The 16,078-nt window shown below is 38.6% G+C and overlaps 1 protein-coding gene and 1 long non-coding RNA gene across 9 annotated transcripts in view; one reads left to right on the top strand and one right to left on the bottom strand.

The window, feature by feature from the left end:
• Window positions 1-16,078, bottom strand: part of LCP1 (lymphocyte cytosolic protein 1) — an 84,280-nt gene that overhangs the window by 22,309 nt on the left and 45,893 nt on the right. For all 8 annotated transcript variants that reach the window (XM_055359613.2, XM_063697345.1, XM_063697344.1 and 5 more), the window contains 7 exons: window positions 11,044-11,131; window positions 10,271-10,434; window positions 9,967-10,096; window positions 7,892-8,024; window positions 6,260-6,341; window positions 4,232-4,397; window positions 2,382-2,524 (listed from right to left, as the gene is read on the bottom strand). In XM_055359613.2, the coding sequence (XP_055215588.1) occupies window positions 2,382-2,524; window positions 4,232-4,397; window positions 6,260-6,341; window positions 7,892-8,024; window positions 9,967-10,096; window positions 10,271-10,434; window positions 11,044-11,107 (882 nt within the window). In that variant the 5' untranslated portion in view covers window positions 11,108-11,131. The remainder of the gene's footprint in view (window positions 1-2,381; window positions 2,525-4,231; window positions 4,398-6,259; window positions 6,342-7,891; window positions 8,025-9,966; window positions 10,097-10,270; window positions 10,435-11,043; window positions 11,132-16,078) is intronic.
• On the top strand, window positions 2,953-10,083 carry LOC134756999 (uncharacterized). Its single transcript, XR_010130569.1, has 2 exons — window positions 2,953-3,022; window positions 9,902-10,083. It is a non-coding gene; the product is annotated as an uncharacterized lncRNA (long non-coding RNA).

Below are 16,078 nucleotides of genomic sequence, written 5' to 3'. Positions count from 1 at the left end.
ATGTAACTTAATTAACAAAGCTAGAAACATTCACTAATTTGAATGTTCTATTTGTCTCTTTACATATCACATTTGCTTTTCTTTTTAAAAGTAGCGTAACAATAAAATAGACAAAATATACACAAAAGGCACCCTAAAGAAGTGGATATTATTCTGTTGTCTTTAGGGGAGAAAAACAACTTATTTACATGTATTAAAGTGTATACAGGAAAATATATATATACCTTTATATTGCTGTAGAAGTCAGTCAGCTAAGGTTTAATTAAAAAAAAAGTGACAGAAAAAGGAAGCAGAAGTTTAAAGCAGAGTTTAAAATACATTTAAATGGACAATCAGCAAGAGAAAAAGATGTCAAAGACAGAAGATTGAAGCATTAACAAGCAATCTTTACGTAAAAGGAGAAATATTAAGAAAAGTGCATTTCATATTTATCTAGAAGCTAGAAAAATGGTTCAATTTAGTTATAGCAGATTAGATACAGGTATTGAATTCTCAAGTTTTCTCAGATTCTGAAAATATGCTTATTGACAAAAAGAATTCTCAGAATTATAGTCTTAAAATATAAATTTATTCTTAGTCAATGAAAGCATACAGATTTTCAGGTAGTTTACTTAAATCATTTAATAGCATCTCAATTTCTCATAAAGATCGAAAAATCAGCTATTATTTTGTTTCTACAACTGGTTAGGGTAGGTAAGGCCTGGGCAGAGGAGAGGTATGCTCACCACTTTTGGCATTAGAAAGAGGAGAACCAGAGAGTGTGAGTCATTGATGTTGCACCTGGGGAAAATGATCTTCATCTCCCTTCTATCTACCCTCCCTTCTCTGACTTTTCACTGTAGCTATTTTGAAGTCAGTGAAAGTCACATGCAGGTGTCAGGCACCAATACCATCTGCCTGCCCCGGGTTACATCTTTTTAGTTTGGCTAAGAGTAACCTCATTTCACCTGACTCTCATGAACCTTCTCACTCACTCTAGCCTGCGTGTTCTCCTCGCCTTTGCCAATTTCACATGATTTAAAGACGTCTCCCAAGGTTGCTGGCTGGCTACTCAGACATACACAAGACAGCGCGGAGTCAGTTGCCGTGCAGCTGATGCCAGAGAACAGGCACAACACTGTATAAGTAAGTGCTCATCTGGCCAGCTCCTATCTCATACAGACACTTCCCAAAGCACAAAATGGTTGTTCTAGAGAACGCAGCCATTTAACGACAGGAAATTAGGTAAATTTACAGCTGAGATCCCACAGCCTAATTTTGGCTGAAAAGTTTTACAATTGCAGAGCTTAACTGTTGAGCACAAAGGGAGAGCATGACAGCCAGCTCCTATTAAACCCCAGGTCGGTTGGCGGTGCTAGAAGAATGTTAATAACCCATGAAAAATGCATAGTTAGAAAGATGGATTTAGCTTAGATCCTAAGAAATGGGGGCTTTCCATCTAGAAGCTTGACTCTGACTGGCACAGTGCCTGACACACGCTGAGTTCTAAATGCCACTGAATGCACGTCATATAGCAGTGGGAAACTGTTACTCAAAGAATTACAAGCCTAGGTGTACTCCTGTTGAGTCATGTGAACTTTCCTCTGACTCTTTCTCTTTGGGGAAAAGTTATTTAATGTTTGAGAAAGTGGAGACTGAAGTATTTTCCTGGTGTTGCATCCCAGCATCTCCTACTCTTTCCTTCTAGGGACCGCTTTCCATTCCTTTCTGCTCCTTAACCACTTTCTATCTTCATCCATCTGTCATCATTGCCAATAGATGTTTTCTTTCACCTTGACATGGAACTTTTCATATACTTGAAAACCACAGTGTATTCCTGCCTCAGCCTTTCCCCTATGGACCTCTTTGTCTCTTTATCTGTAAAATGAGAGGATAATAACCCTTACCTCATGGGGTTGTTGTGAGGATTCAGTAAGAGAATACACATATAAATCAGTGAGAACAGTGCCTGGCATGTTGCAGACACCATGTTTGCTATTATTAGTATAACTAGAAGAGTCATCTTCATTGAATTTTTTACAGGGAATTCCCATCTGCTGCTCCCATTTATGAAACCAGAGACATTACAGACCTACATATATTCCCTTTACTTGGACAGCAGACTGTTCTCTTGCTCTTCCTCTAGCTCACCTTTGTCCCTCTACTTCCTGATATGGAAACTCCAATCGAGACACTGCACTAGGACTCTGGGCAGATCTGTGTATGGCCCAGGACTAGAGCAGCAGATGGGCTCTCAAGGACAGTGAGCACCTCCAAAACAGCACCAGACTACCCTGGAACTTCTGAAGAGAGGAAGCCCCAAATCTTTATCTTTTCTTTATTAATGCCCAAATTCCCCTTCACTGCTGCAGAGAGTCATGTTCTAACAACGCTCCTCCTACCTTGATGTCAGTACTGAAGTTGCCAATTTTGTTGCAGCCTGCATTTTCCAGGTGGTAATTAGCCCACCTCAGCAAGAGCTCTTCAGGGGAGAGTTTCATCAAATCCTCCAGGCTCTCACCTTCTCTCAAAAGAGCAATCAGAGCTGAAGAAGCACAAAAACCACAGAAAAATAAATGCAGCGATGTTGGGGGAGGGGGGTTGGTTATAACTTTCATTAAGCTCTGCTAAAAAGCTAAAGATAACAACGTTACCTCTTTGGGGTAAAGGTTCTTGTAGCCTTTCCCATAGATTAAATATTTTATTATTATTCCCTAAAAAGAGGCGTAAGCCATTGTGAGCTTATTTCCTATCTCCATTTTCCATATGGAGAAAACAAAGCACAGTGAATCTCAACGCTATGTTTAAGAACATTTGGGCAGAGCCATAAAAATAACCAAGGCTACTGGCTCGGATGTTTTGCTGGGTCTGTCAAACCACATTTCACAATATGACAACATTTTTGCTTTTAAGAGATCAATTTTGTAATAATAACAATGTTCTCTTGTCTATTCCCATAGGTGTTTTATATTTCAAGTGCTTACCTGCCTAATTATAGCAACTCAACAATGTAATCAACTCTCCTCTACGTTTTCCCAGATGAGTAAGTATTTTTTTGCTCAGCTAGAAGGTTTAAATTTAGCTGAGGTCATTATTTGAAGATCAATATTCTTTCTCACAGGTTCTAAGATCCCTATATCCTCTCCCCCGCCTTCTTTATATTATGTTTAATACGTTGGTTTTTAAATAATATTTCAGGATTTTTCATTGGTTATTGTGATTTGGACATATAAATAAAAAGTATGTATAACTAAAGATTAGAACTTGACTACAGATTTCATATTGGTAGGATTTGTACCTGATAACTAAAAGATAACATTGTGTTTTGCATGATACTTATCAAGGTTGGCTACCTCTGTCTAAGCCAGGGGGCTGTCACTGTTTACATACAGATAAGATGGTGAGAGAAGACGCAATAAGATTGACAGCTACATATTTAGTTGAGAACTCTGAAACCCTAAATGGAATTTTCCACGGTCTTTAAAAATGTTTATTCTAGCCTGCATAGATTTAAGGTGTGTAACGTGATGTTTTGGTATACTTATCTTGGTAGACACATACACAGTAAGGTGGTTACTGTTGGTCAAGCAAATTAACATACTCACATCTCATATCGTTACCTTTCTTTTTCTTTCTTTCTTTCTTTCTTCATGTTTCTCTCTCTATCTCTTTCTTTCTTTCTTTTTTGTAGGAAGAGTGCCTGAAATCTACTTTCTTGGCAAATTACCAGTATACAGCACAATATTATTAACTATAGCCCTCATGCTGTTTAGATCTCCACTTATTCATCCCATATAATTGCAACCTTGAACCCTTTGACCTATACCTTCCTCTATAGTTTTGATAAGAAATAGACCAAGTTCCTCCTAACCTGGTACCTTCACTATAGTATATGAATGTGAGTTGCTTACTTCGCAAAATGCAAGTTAAAAGTCCTCTTATTTGTTACGAAGTATCTAAAGGCAAAGTGAGCTCTGAAAAAACCTCTTGAGGTTAGAGTGCCAAACATTCAAGACTGAGCCCTATGCTCCAAACAAACATTATTGTTAGTCTATGGTCTTAAAAAGCTTTTGCTCTATCATTAAAAAACGTCTGGTCTGTGTGTATAGAATCTGTTACATGAATACCACGGAATCAATATAACTGTGTAGTTTTCAAAACTTGAGAATTTCTGACATCTTCCTCCTACAGTCCCCAACGCGTAAGTTATTAGAAAGCTGTGTCATAAATGACCTTTGGGACTTGCTCTTACCTTCATTTCTGCTGAGTTCAATGTCAGCAAACAACCCAATCTTGATGACTTGCCACAGAAGTCCCAGGACCAGATAAGGCTTCCCCTCCTTCAGGTCCTCAGCCCCTATGTTGACCACATGGCACCCGATGGCTGAGGCAGAGTTCAGAGCCAAGTTCAGATTTTCCTGAGGGAGAAAACGTATGCAAGTTTTTGTTCTATGACTTTGTAGATGCCAAATAATACCGATGGCAACAGTAACAATGTTTTCCTTCTGCGAAGGTCACAGGTTTAGAGTCATGGTCTTCACTCATTTTAACATTGAGAAAAAACAGTGACTCACAACCAGAAGAGAAAATCCAGTAACCCAGACACCGACCACTCATGCAGTGGTCCATTCAATCAAACCAGCACCATAAGTTGAAGGCCCGTTCTGGTTGGCATGAGACTAATGAGGCCTATATTTTTCCATCTTGCTCTGTGATGAAGCTGACACACAAAACATCTCTACTGGCCAAAAATAAAGCGACACCTTTGAGAAAGTCATTGTCCTGTCACTGGCCATCATGAATAAGACAATTGTTGATGTAAATCAAGATCATAAAAGAGAGTAGCAGAAGAGCTTTTCAACTTGCAGACTGGGTGTTAAGAAAACGAAAAGGCTGGCACGGAGGCTCATGCCCATAATCCCGGCACTTTGAGAGGTCAAGGCGGGTGGATCACCTAAGGTCAGGAGTTTGAGACCAGCCTGACCAACATGGTGAAACCCCATCTCTACTAAAAATACAAAAATTAGCTAGGCATGGTGGCAGGTGCCTGTAATCCCAGCCACTCGGGAGGCTGAGGCAGGAGAATCTCTTGAACCCAGGAGGCAGAGGTTACGGTGAGCTGAGATCTCGTCATCACACTCCAGCCTGGGCGACAAGAGTGAAACTCCATCTCAAAAAAAAAAAAAAAAAAAGAAAACGAAAATGAAAAATAGATACAATGAAAATTCCTGGAAAAGATGGAATGGTTTTTGCTAGGTCGATTTGTTGAGTATCTGTAATAACTAGGGAACCTGAGTATACACACACATACTCATAGATTCTATGTTCTTATGAGTAACAACAATGCAGGTAATGTAACTCACATACAGTTGAGATAGAGTCAAGGGAGTTTTCAGTCCAGACTCTGTATGTACTATTCTTGAGTTTAAAAAGGAAGAGATATCAGTGTCAGAGATGTATAGAAATTGTTTTAATTGGCAAATTAAAAACAAAGCAAAGGCCGCCAGTGAATTAGGAAAAGAACTATCAGAAGAAAAGTGGCTCCCTGTTCTAGTGCTTAAATGATGAGTGAAAAATACTGTTTCTATATATGGTCAAGATTATGAGTAAATTTAACATTAAGTGCATTCATATGTGTTTAATCATTGTTCTCAATTTGGTTACCATTTCCATTTTTAAAGTACACAAGGTTGCTTAAATCCACACAGGAGATAATGTATTGTTCATGATTTAAGAAGTTAGATCTGGTTTCTTAGCAAAAGAATTATAATAATGTTAAAATATTGGAACACAACACAGAAATACACTTACTGCTGGTTACTATTCCAGTTAATCAACAAATTGATGGAATAAAAGCAAGTTATATTTATTATACTCGTGGCTGTGGCCAAAATTACTATGAAGGCTGCCAGAGTACTTCCCGTTTTTCACCCCCTCGCTTCTTAGAAAGGCTTATGTTTTCAGCTAAAATGCTGTTTATTTGGCATCAAATCAAAGATACACTGCTAAGGAAAGCTTGAGTTAAAACATTAGCCAAAGTGAATTTTATTCCTAAGTGGCCAAAACAAACATACAAAGCCCCAGCTGCTACCACTCCACCAGTCTCCCTTCCTTGCTGCTCAGAAATATATCCCTTTATCCCTGAAGTATGACAAGTCACCAGCCCAAAGCCTGGGTTTTGGGAATGACGTCTGAGCCCCTGAAAAAGGCGGACTCAGCAGTTATGATGCTCATTGATGCCAAACAAATCCTGCATTACGGTAATGGTGGGAAGACATACCTGAATGGTGAAAGGGGTTAGCTTCTTTTTGTTGATTGTTCTTTCATCAATTGTGTCTGGCACTGATAGGTTGATCATTTTACTGAAAGAGAAACAATTAAATTAAAGAAAGCAGTCTTCTGAATAACAGAGCCCAGTAACATTGAATTTAAATTCTAGCAATACCATAATCAAAGAAGATAGCAACAGAATCTGTGATGTTTAGATATAAAATCAGTTATGCCGTTTGACTAGACTCAAACTATCTGCGGGAAAGGTGAATACTACTGAAGCCACATTAATATATTGAGGTTGGAAATGAGGACCCCACTTCATTCTCTCACCTAAACAGCTGCAAAATTATCCTGATTTTCTTAGCACATTAGGAAATTCTGGGTGGATAACCAAAGTAATTCTACCATAAGTACTTTATTTTCTTAGCCATGAAAATTGTCCCCATTATATAAAAGACTATCTACAAAATTCTGAGCTTATTATTGTCTACATTTCTATTTGACACAGGACCAAACTTTGTATCTTCAGCTAATCATATGATAACATTTTTATATCCTTCTCAGTGCCCTAGGCTGAGTACCAATGAGTCACAGGGGTCTTAGAAGGTAAAACTAGCAGATTGAGGGAAGACCATGGGGTGCCTTGGGTGGCAACCTAAAAGCTAGAATTTTGATTTTTTTATAGCAATTGAACCTTTTAAAAATGAATTCTCAGGACAAACTAATAAATAAAATATCAAAAGTAGAATTGCTCTGGTCAGAGCAGAGGAGAAAGCTCAATGTCTTGCCCACCCATTGTTATCCTTTAAGTCCTGAGTCCCTCACATATTGAGCACCTCAAGTCACTTCACTTACAACATGGCCTGCGATGACAGAGAACCTGCTGAAGCAAGAGCTACAGAGGTGTTTTCAAAGACACCACGCTGCATTGAGCGGCACTGTACTTAGAGGCCTCCCGTGGGTAGGATGCAGTCCCCCTTTTCCAGGTGTCCTCAGTGTTTGAGTTGTGGATTTCTGTGCGCCACTCAAAGGTTTCTTTGCTTAAGGACTACAGTTTAAGCACTTCTTCCATCATCCTGCTGCTATTATCAATTCTATCTGCTTTCATGGTGAGCCATGCTCAGATGAAGCCAAGCAGCACATATTCCAAAAATATATAACCAGGAAAATTGTCCTCATTATAGAAAAGACTATCTATGTACTTCTGAGCTTATATAATGTCTACATTTCTGCTTGATGCCTGATCCAACTTTATACTTTAAACTTGTCATCAGATAAACTTTTTAATGTCCTTCTATAGTCATTATTTAATCAGTATTTTATAAATTTCCCCCACTTAATTATCTAATACATTGATTAGACATCTAATGCTTTTGACTTGGTGTAACTATCCCCTCCATGTTTATCTCTATAATGTGTATCCCTCCTCTCCACTCAAGCAATAGCAATTTTACATTTCTCATTATAAATTGTTTTTGAATTTAGTTTGCTGTCCTGGACCTGGCCAAGTGAAAGTCCAGAAAAGCCTTCTAGGTGCAGCTGAGCACCAAATAAAGTTGGCCTACGATAAATACAATTAATTGTTGATGGTCTAGAAAATGGGCAATTCTTTGGAAACCAAGAAAGAAGTATTATTTACCAAAGGACAATGCCATCTCCAACAGCATTAAAGAGATCATTCGTGTTTGGGTTCATTGGGATGACATGCCGACAATCAGGATCATTTTCCAGGGCTTTGTTTATCCAGTTGACAAAGGCATACTTTTCTTCCTCTGCAAGTAAATGATTAAAGTGGCTCATTTGCAAAGTGAAACTCTATTATAAACAAAATTATGCATGTGGATCTTAAATTCTCATTCCCAGCAGAGAGATGTGAGTTTATTCAGACCAGTATCTTATCATCTCATATTTATTAAGATTTAAAAATCTCAGATCACTTGGGAAATAGGCATTGAGTCTGTGTACTCCAAGTCATAAAACATAGAGCAAACAGATTTAAAAACTATCTCTCTGTTTCTTTTCTTTTTTTTTTTTTTTTTTTTTGAGATGGAGTCTCGCAGTGTCACCCAGGCTGGAGTGCAGTGGTGCGATCTCGGCTCACTGCAAGCTCTGCCTCCTGGTTCACGCCATTCTCCTGCCTCAGCCTCCCCCGTAGCTGGGACTACAGGCGCCCGCCACAACACCCAGCTAATTTTTTGTATTTTTAGTAGAGACGGGGTTTCACCATCTTAGCCAGGATGGTCTCGATTTCCTGACCTCGTGATCTGCCCACCTCAGCCTCCCAAAGTGCTGGGATTGCAGGTGTGAGCCACCGCGCCCAGCCAAAACTATCTCTCTATTCCTATATATATGCATAATCCAGATATATATTTACATTTAGAAGCAAATATATACATATGTTTATTTTCTATATATAAATACTTAAATAATAAAAATACTTTATTTATATGTGTGTGTATACTATATATACACACATATAAATACAAATGTGGTATAATGCTTACAGGACAAAGCTCAGGATTCCACTTTTAGCTTTGCTGGTTTAAATGTTGGATCACTGTGGACAATCCTTATTGTACCTCTGAGTTTCTTGATACAATTATAATTAAATTGCTATAAAATAAAATCATTTGGATATAATCTTTTTTTCCTAACAGTAAAGCTGCCAGAAGGTGATTTTTAGATGTTTTAATAAAAACTCAAGTTATGTCTTCACAGCCTAGCTATGTTTCCCAAACTGTCAGTTTTTGAAAACGGTAGTGTCCCTCAGAGAAATCCTGAGTCATAAAAGTTTGGGAAACACTGTGTAATGTATCTCCGCCTTAAAGATTCACATTGCACATTTGACCCAGCAAAGGTTCTGAAAATTCCTGTATTTAAAAACAAAAGGCCAAACATTGTCTTAGCAACTATAGATGGTATTTAATCATGACTTATCTTTTTTTTTTTTTTTTTTTTGAGACAGAGTCTTGTTCTGTCGCCAGGCTGGAGTGCAATGGTGCAATCTCGGCTCACTGCAACCTCTGCCTCCCGGGCTCAAGCGATTCTCCTGTCTCAGCTTCCCGAGTCGATGAGATTACAGGCATGCGCCACTGCACCCAGTAGAACGGGGTTTCACCATGTTGCCCAGGCTAGTCTTTAACTCCTGACCTCGGGTGATCCACCCGCCTTGGCCTCCCAAAGTGCTGGGATTACACACGTGAGCCACTGCGCCTGGCCTCATTAGCTTATCTTTAAGATCAACTAACGTTTTGAATAATTCAGTTTTGGAAATGTTGCAATAACTATACTGTTTGGCCTGTTGGAAGTTTCCATTATGGCTGTTGGATGGAAGCCTTCGGAATAAATTTACAAATTTATTCCAAATCAATGAAAACATAATTTTTTGATCACTTAGCAGGTGTTAAAAATTATCATGAAGTTTAAAGATAGAAGCTTGAGTAGCTAATTTTGTCCATAAGATTTAGAAAGGAATCTGGGCAGCCTTTAATGATTGTTTAAATGCTGATCAAATCATTTTGTATTGGACCCTACCCAGAGCTAGGACTGCTCCTATATTATGTACCCAGAACTGACCCACTTAGTCACAGGAAAATCGGGAGTCATCCATAAAGCTGTGTTTGCTTCTGTCTTTGTTTACATCCCTTAGGTTTGAATACCAAGTTTAGAATCTGTAATCCTGAAATCCTGCTCCCACCCAGGAGTTGAGCCTACCTGAATAGGAGTGTTGGGTGCCAACGCTAGACTGCTCTGAAGTACCACCGATCGCACAAATCCCTTCCTTCTTATTGATTGCTTTTCTAAAGGTCTTGGCAACATCTGTGCTTTTTAGGCCATGGAAAATCTGCAAAAATATAATGTATCTTTAGAAACTCAAGCAGTGATCAGGAAAATCACAAAGGAAAGAATATATAATGTCGAAGCAAGGAGGTAAGGAATGTCTTTCTGGATATTTTTTAAAACAGAATTCAAGTTCCAAGTTTCAAATGTGTCTCCTTGTATTCTGCATGGTACTCACCTTGATAAACTCATCAAAGCTGATCCTTCCATCTTGGTCCAGATCACCTGTAGCCATCAGGTTTTCTGTAATTTCTCTTACTCTATACCCAGGCAAAGGCAAGCAAGCAGCCTTGAACAAGTCATTCAACTCATTGAAGCTGATGTATCCATTGCCATCAGTATCTGTAATGTACACAATACACTGAAGCTTCAGGACAATTCAGACAACAACTTTTAGAGAGGTGAGGGAAGACTAGATGGAAGGTGAAGGGATGAGAGAGGCTATCATTCAGGCATTGAGGCATGATCCCAGGGAAGAGTCAGAATCTCACAAGACGACTGTTGCTACTGAATAGGGGCGCCAGCATTACTTTCAACATCCACAGTAAAAGAGTCATAATTTCTATAAGGTACCTCTGTTTCCACAAAGAACTCTTATAGAAACTCTTAAGGAAACCACAGGTTTAGTGATAAAGAGTAAGAGAAAGTATGTGATGGTATTAAAATCAAGGAAACAGCAAAAAAGAAGACAAGATATAAAAGATGAGACTTACGAACCATTTCCAGGAACAAACTATGTAAGAGTAGAGTCCATATTCCATGTTTTGATAGAGAAAGTCATTTTATTGAAGCATATTTTTCAAAAATAAGTTCTCCCAGCTCCTCTAAATGAATACTAGTGGTTTCTTGTCATCTCTGAAATTTTGCTCATGTTCGCATTTCATTGAATCTACCCTGAAGCTACTCAGTGAAGAAGAGAATGATGCAATTTGGGGTACCAGGTCTACTCACCAACTTTGGCAAAAGCTTCTCTGAGCTCCATCATTTCCTCATCGGACACTGATCCTCTGGCCATTTTTTATTGCTTTAGGTAACAGATCTGGAGAGAAGAAGAACATAAGGGATAATTTTTGTGCATTTGAATTCTTAAAATACCACATTAAGAAGCAATTCCCATTTATTACATGAAGAAATATTCTTCTGCATCCCCCATGATTTCGAACTGTCTTTCCAAAATGTAAGTCAGAAGTACACTTTTTCTCAGTCCTCCATGTGGTGGTCTCCAAAGATGGCTTTCAACAATTTCTTCCCTCTCGGTCTATACAGACTGCTCCTCACAACAAGAGGTAGAGCTTATTTCCCTCCCCTAGAATCTGGGCTGCTTTTTTTTAACTGCTTTGACCATTAGAGGGTGTTAGAAATGATGTCTGGGGCTGGAAACTTCTGCTTCCTTCTTTTTGGAATGCTCATTCTTAGGATGCTCCCTCTTGGTACCCAATTGCCATGACATGAGACATTTAAGCCACATAAATAAAGAAGCCAAAGAAGGAGAACTGGGTGCACCGGTTAACAAACCTGCTGAGATCCCATCTGACAGCCAGCATCAATGCCAGCAACCTGAGAGGGCCATTTTGGGCTTTCTGGCCCATTTGAGCTCCTAGATGACCACATTCCCAGCCAACATCACATTAAGCAGAAGAATCGCCCAGCTGTGCTCAGTCAACCAAAAGAACAGAGAAGACAAAACGAGTGATGTCTTAAATCACTACGTTTTAGAGTAGTTACCCAGCAATAAGCAACTAAAACACTTCACTTTTACATAAATGTCTTTTTTAAGAGGTATCTTCGTGTTCATATTTAAAATTAGTATTTAACCAAGCCAACAGATACAGTTTATAACTTCAAAGGAAGTTAATCAAAATTCTCCATATTATTTAGGGATGAACAAAGGGAAGCTGACCCTCTCATAATTCAGCTATGGGAATCTGAGGCGCTTTCTAGGTGTTTTCTTCTCAGAAAAGCGACAGTCTTGCTGAGAAACAGTGCTTGAGTAATTTCCCTTTTCCTGTGCATTACTGCTGCCCTCTAGTGGGTGAGAAGAAAATAAAACATAAAACGGATGATAATCTCCATGCCCCTAGCTAACCCACACCAGCATGTTTCAAATCGGAGACCCACTGAAGTTTGTTGAACTTACTGGTGCAGAGGGGATAAGTGGAGTGGGAGTGTGGGGGTTGGGGTGTTTCTAAGCATAGTTATATTTTGGATAGTTCAGGGAAGTTATCGATTTAAAAAAAAATTGTGACAGGATGTTGTTTTCAGTAGATTTCTTTTTTATATTTTCATGTTGTTCTATAGTGCTGTATTTGTTCTTGATGGCCACCAACAACCACACCAAACAGAAAACAGTCTTAACATCAAAACCTGTAGGCCAAAAATGCATTACACTCAATTTTGCAAATCCATATCCATTATCCAACAAATTACCATCCTGCCACATACATATATCAGTGGTTTCAAACTTTTGTTCCACCAAGCAACCCTTTGTTGACAGAAACCTTACATGTAAACCTTACATGTAAGCAAACAAATAAAAATAACAACTCTGAGAGTCTTTGGTTGAAAAAACCCAAACGTCCCCCTGCCTCTGCTATCTTATCTCCTTGTCACCTTCATCTGTGGGAACTCCAGGGAGCATGATTTGAAAATCATAAAATTATATATGTATTCATTTAAATTTAAATGTATTCATTAAAAATATATTTTTGATATCAATAAAAATTTTATTTTATTATTGTCTTACATATCTAAGAAAGTATTGGTACATTGGATCTTTTAAAGGATGACAGAAACTGTCGAGGGGTTAATTGTATTAAAAATACAATCTCACTAACACATCACAATAACACTAAGAGACAGGCACTGGCTATCTGGCTTTCTTGTCATCTCTCTCTCTCCCTCCCTCTCATCCTTTTTTCTTTCCTTCTTCCTTCCTTGTTTCCTACCTTCCTTCCTTTCTCTCTTTCTTTTTCAGAATGCCTTTTTCCAAAAATAATTTGAGCTAAGTTACAAAGATATGTCCAAACCCAAGAGTTAAACCAACTAAATGATGTAATTGATAAGAAAGAAAGCGTAACTGAAATAAGATGATAGTCGGGAGGAACTCTAATACTTAAAATACATGCCTAAGACCCTGCATGTTTTGCTACAAGTAGGCTGAAAATCTGTCTCCAAGTTCTCTAGAAGCTAAGGCAAAAAGGAAAGTGTCATCGGTTATACAATTCACTATCTATGAGACAAACCAATTTTCTTAGGGCAGCAGATCTGATGTCTGACAGCAAAATCTTCACACAGGCTTTAAGAAGAGGCCATTTGTGGGATGGGGTAAACACAGGTTTTGTGTTTCTTACAATGTCCTTCAATGTAGGTTGATGGCATAGGTATGTATATTCTGATTGTATAGATCAGAAAACAGTATCTCAGAGAAGTTAAGATACAGATCTCAAATCACACAACTGGGTGGAGAAGCAGCCAAAACTCCAATCCCCAAGTCTTTTCTCCTCTCCCAGGCTGTCTACTCGGGTTCTCTGCCTTCATGTTCCTGTTAGACACACATCCCATCCATCCATTTATTCACTAAACAATGAGTTATTAAGTATATGGACTATGGATAGCCCCATGGGAGATTTTTAAAACTACAATATCGTGAGCTTGTCCAGTCATTCTAGTAGAAAGCTTTTGCGTTCCTGTGCTCAGAAATCAAGGCTTCTGTTTTAAGGAATTAGTATATAACTTTGTATTAATATACTTTGCTAAATCCTTGTGACTAACTTGGCTTGGGTCTCTTCTATACCCTCTACCATATCCACATATGCATGAATAGAAGGCTCTCCAGCTCTCCGGCTGTCCAGCCCTTCATGTTTTTAAATGTCTAAAGACCTCTTGGTTCATAGGTGTTTATGGGATTATAAGATACATTCATTCATTTAACAAATATTTTATGAATGCCTACTATAAGCCAGGTGCTGTTCTTCATTTTAGGTAAGCACATCTATATTGACCCAGTTAGTTATCCTGAAAGCATGGAACAATGTCAAAGGTAAGGAGGACAAACAAGATCTCTGACTCTAAACCTGGCCTTATCCCTTGACACAAGAATGTTAGATTTTAGAGCACTATCAGCAGCTAGTGATAAATATAAGTAGAAGCAGAGAACAAGACTACATTCTAAGCGTCACAAGTAGGGCCAATGAAGAAACAAAACAATTACAGTGTTGGGTAAAAAAAGAAAATCTTAAAAATATCTAAAGATCATGGTATAATGGGGAATTTTTTTTACCATAAAAATTGCAGTGGCCCATTCATTTAAAAGACATAGAAAGTACACGTATTTTAAAATCATTTTTAAACCACAGCAGGTAGGTCAAGATGAAAAGCCTTGAGCATCTGTAACAATATTTTTCTACGAGATTTATGAGTGGAGAGGATCAACTCAGAGAAGCCAAACAGCAAGGACACCTTTAAATTTAAAAAATCCAAAATGCTTCAGTGATTTAACAGCAAATGCAAAAGAGAAGTGGATTAACTTAGTTTAAAAGGTTAAAGTGGAGAAGGGATAATCAGCAACTGACATTGCTGTGATGCTGTTTGTTGTTGTTGGGCAGGAACATGAATAGATATCTGGAGAGAGTCCCTTTTACCATCAGCATGAGCAGCATATCCTGGAAACACAACCTAACTTTTGGAGACAGAAGGAACCTCATAAATAATTTATTACAATGTCCTCATTTTATAAATAAGGAAACTGAAGGTCTAATGAGAAGAAATGTTTTATCCATGTACAAATTCTCAAGGCAATGCCAGGCTGGAGCTTGTAAATGCAGGTGCTGATGAGCAGAGCAGGAAAAGGATGGAGTTACCATTAAAAGGGCCCCTAAGGTCCATAACTGAGCAGAGACCTTTAAGTAATTAAACTGAATGTGCAAATGGCAGCAATTTCACAAAGCAAAGCAGCAGGAAGAGGACATAATTAGTGTAAAAACAGGCAGACCAGATCATTTTTAAGAAAGACATTGAGCCAGGTGCAGTGGCTCATGCCTGTGATCCCAACATGTTGGGAGGCCGAGGTGCGCGGATTGCTTTGAGCTTAGGTGTTCAAGACCAGTCTGGGCAACATGGTGAAACCCCATCTCTACCAAAAATACAAAAATTATCTAGGTGTGGTGGTGCATGCCTGTGATCCCAGCTACTCGGGAGGCTGAGGTGGGAGGATCACTCGAACCCAGGAAGCGGAGGTTGCAGTGAACTGAGATCATGCCACTGCACTCCAACCTGGGTGACAGAGCGAGACCCCATCTCAAAAACAAAAAACAAAACAAAACAAAAGACACCACTGGTGTTGGAATCAAATATTAGGTACTTTACATAGTCCACAAATGTGTTTTTCTGGAAAAAAAATGCACCCATTTTAATTCATGCATATTTGAAAATATGGGTTATGATAATATTATAAGATTAATAAGTAATATAAGTAAGATTAGTTGGCAATGGCTTTAGTTTGCAAATTACTGGTACCATATAGGCAGCAAACTATAGGGACATTGCTGCAGTAATGGGCATGCTGAGGCATCTGGAGCTTAAAAGGAGGGGCTAAAGAAAGCATGTATCTTCCAAGGTATAAGTGAGTGGTTTCTTCAGCTCTGCCCGACTGCTCCTGCATTGAGTGTGGCCCTTTTTAATGACTACATCATCTAAATATGCCCTGCCACAAACCATTTTCAGGTCTTTTGCAAATCCGTGGTCAATCTGGGAACTCCCCTTCTGAATTACTGCCCAAATCAAAAATCTATTACAAAAAGACAACTCATTCATCAAGGTCACGTATGGGCTGCTGGTTTTTTGTGTGAGTGCATGTGAGAGCACTTAAGTTTATTAAGTCAATAGTTGTAGAATCTCAAGACGTTGGCCAAAAAAAAAGCATTGGTTGTTCATTTTTAAAAATTATATTATTTTTAAAACCTTAAGAAAAAAAAAGCCCCACCTCAAA

Source organism: Gorilla gorilla, chromosome 14 (genome assembly GCF_029281585.2).
Source record: "Gorilla gorilla gorilla isolate KB3781 chromosome 14, NHGRI_mGorGor1-v2.1_pri, whole genome shotgun sequence".
In the NCBI taxonomy this organism is placed as follows: Eukaryota; Metazoa; Chordata; class Mammalia; order Primates; family Hominidae; genus Gorilla; species Gorilla gorilla.
Note: the sequence above shows the minus strand (reverse complement) of the source record. Positions and strands in the feature narration are given on the sequence as shown.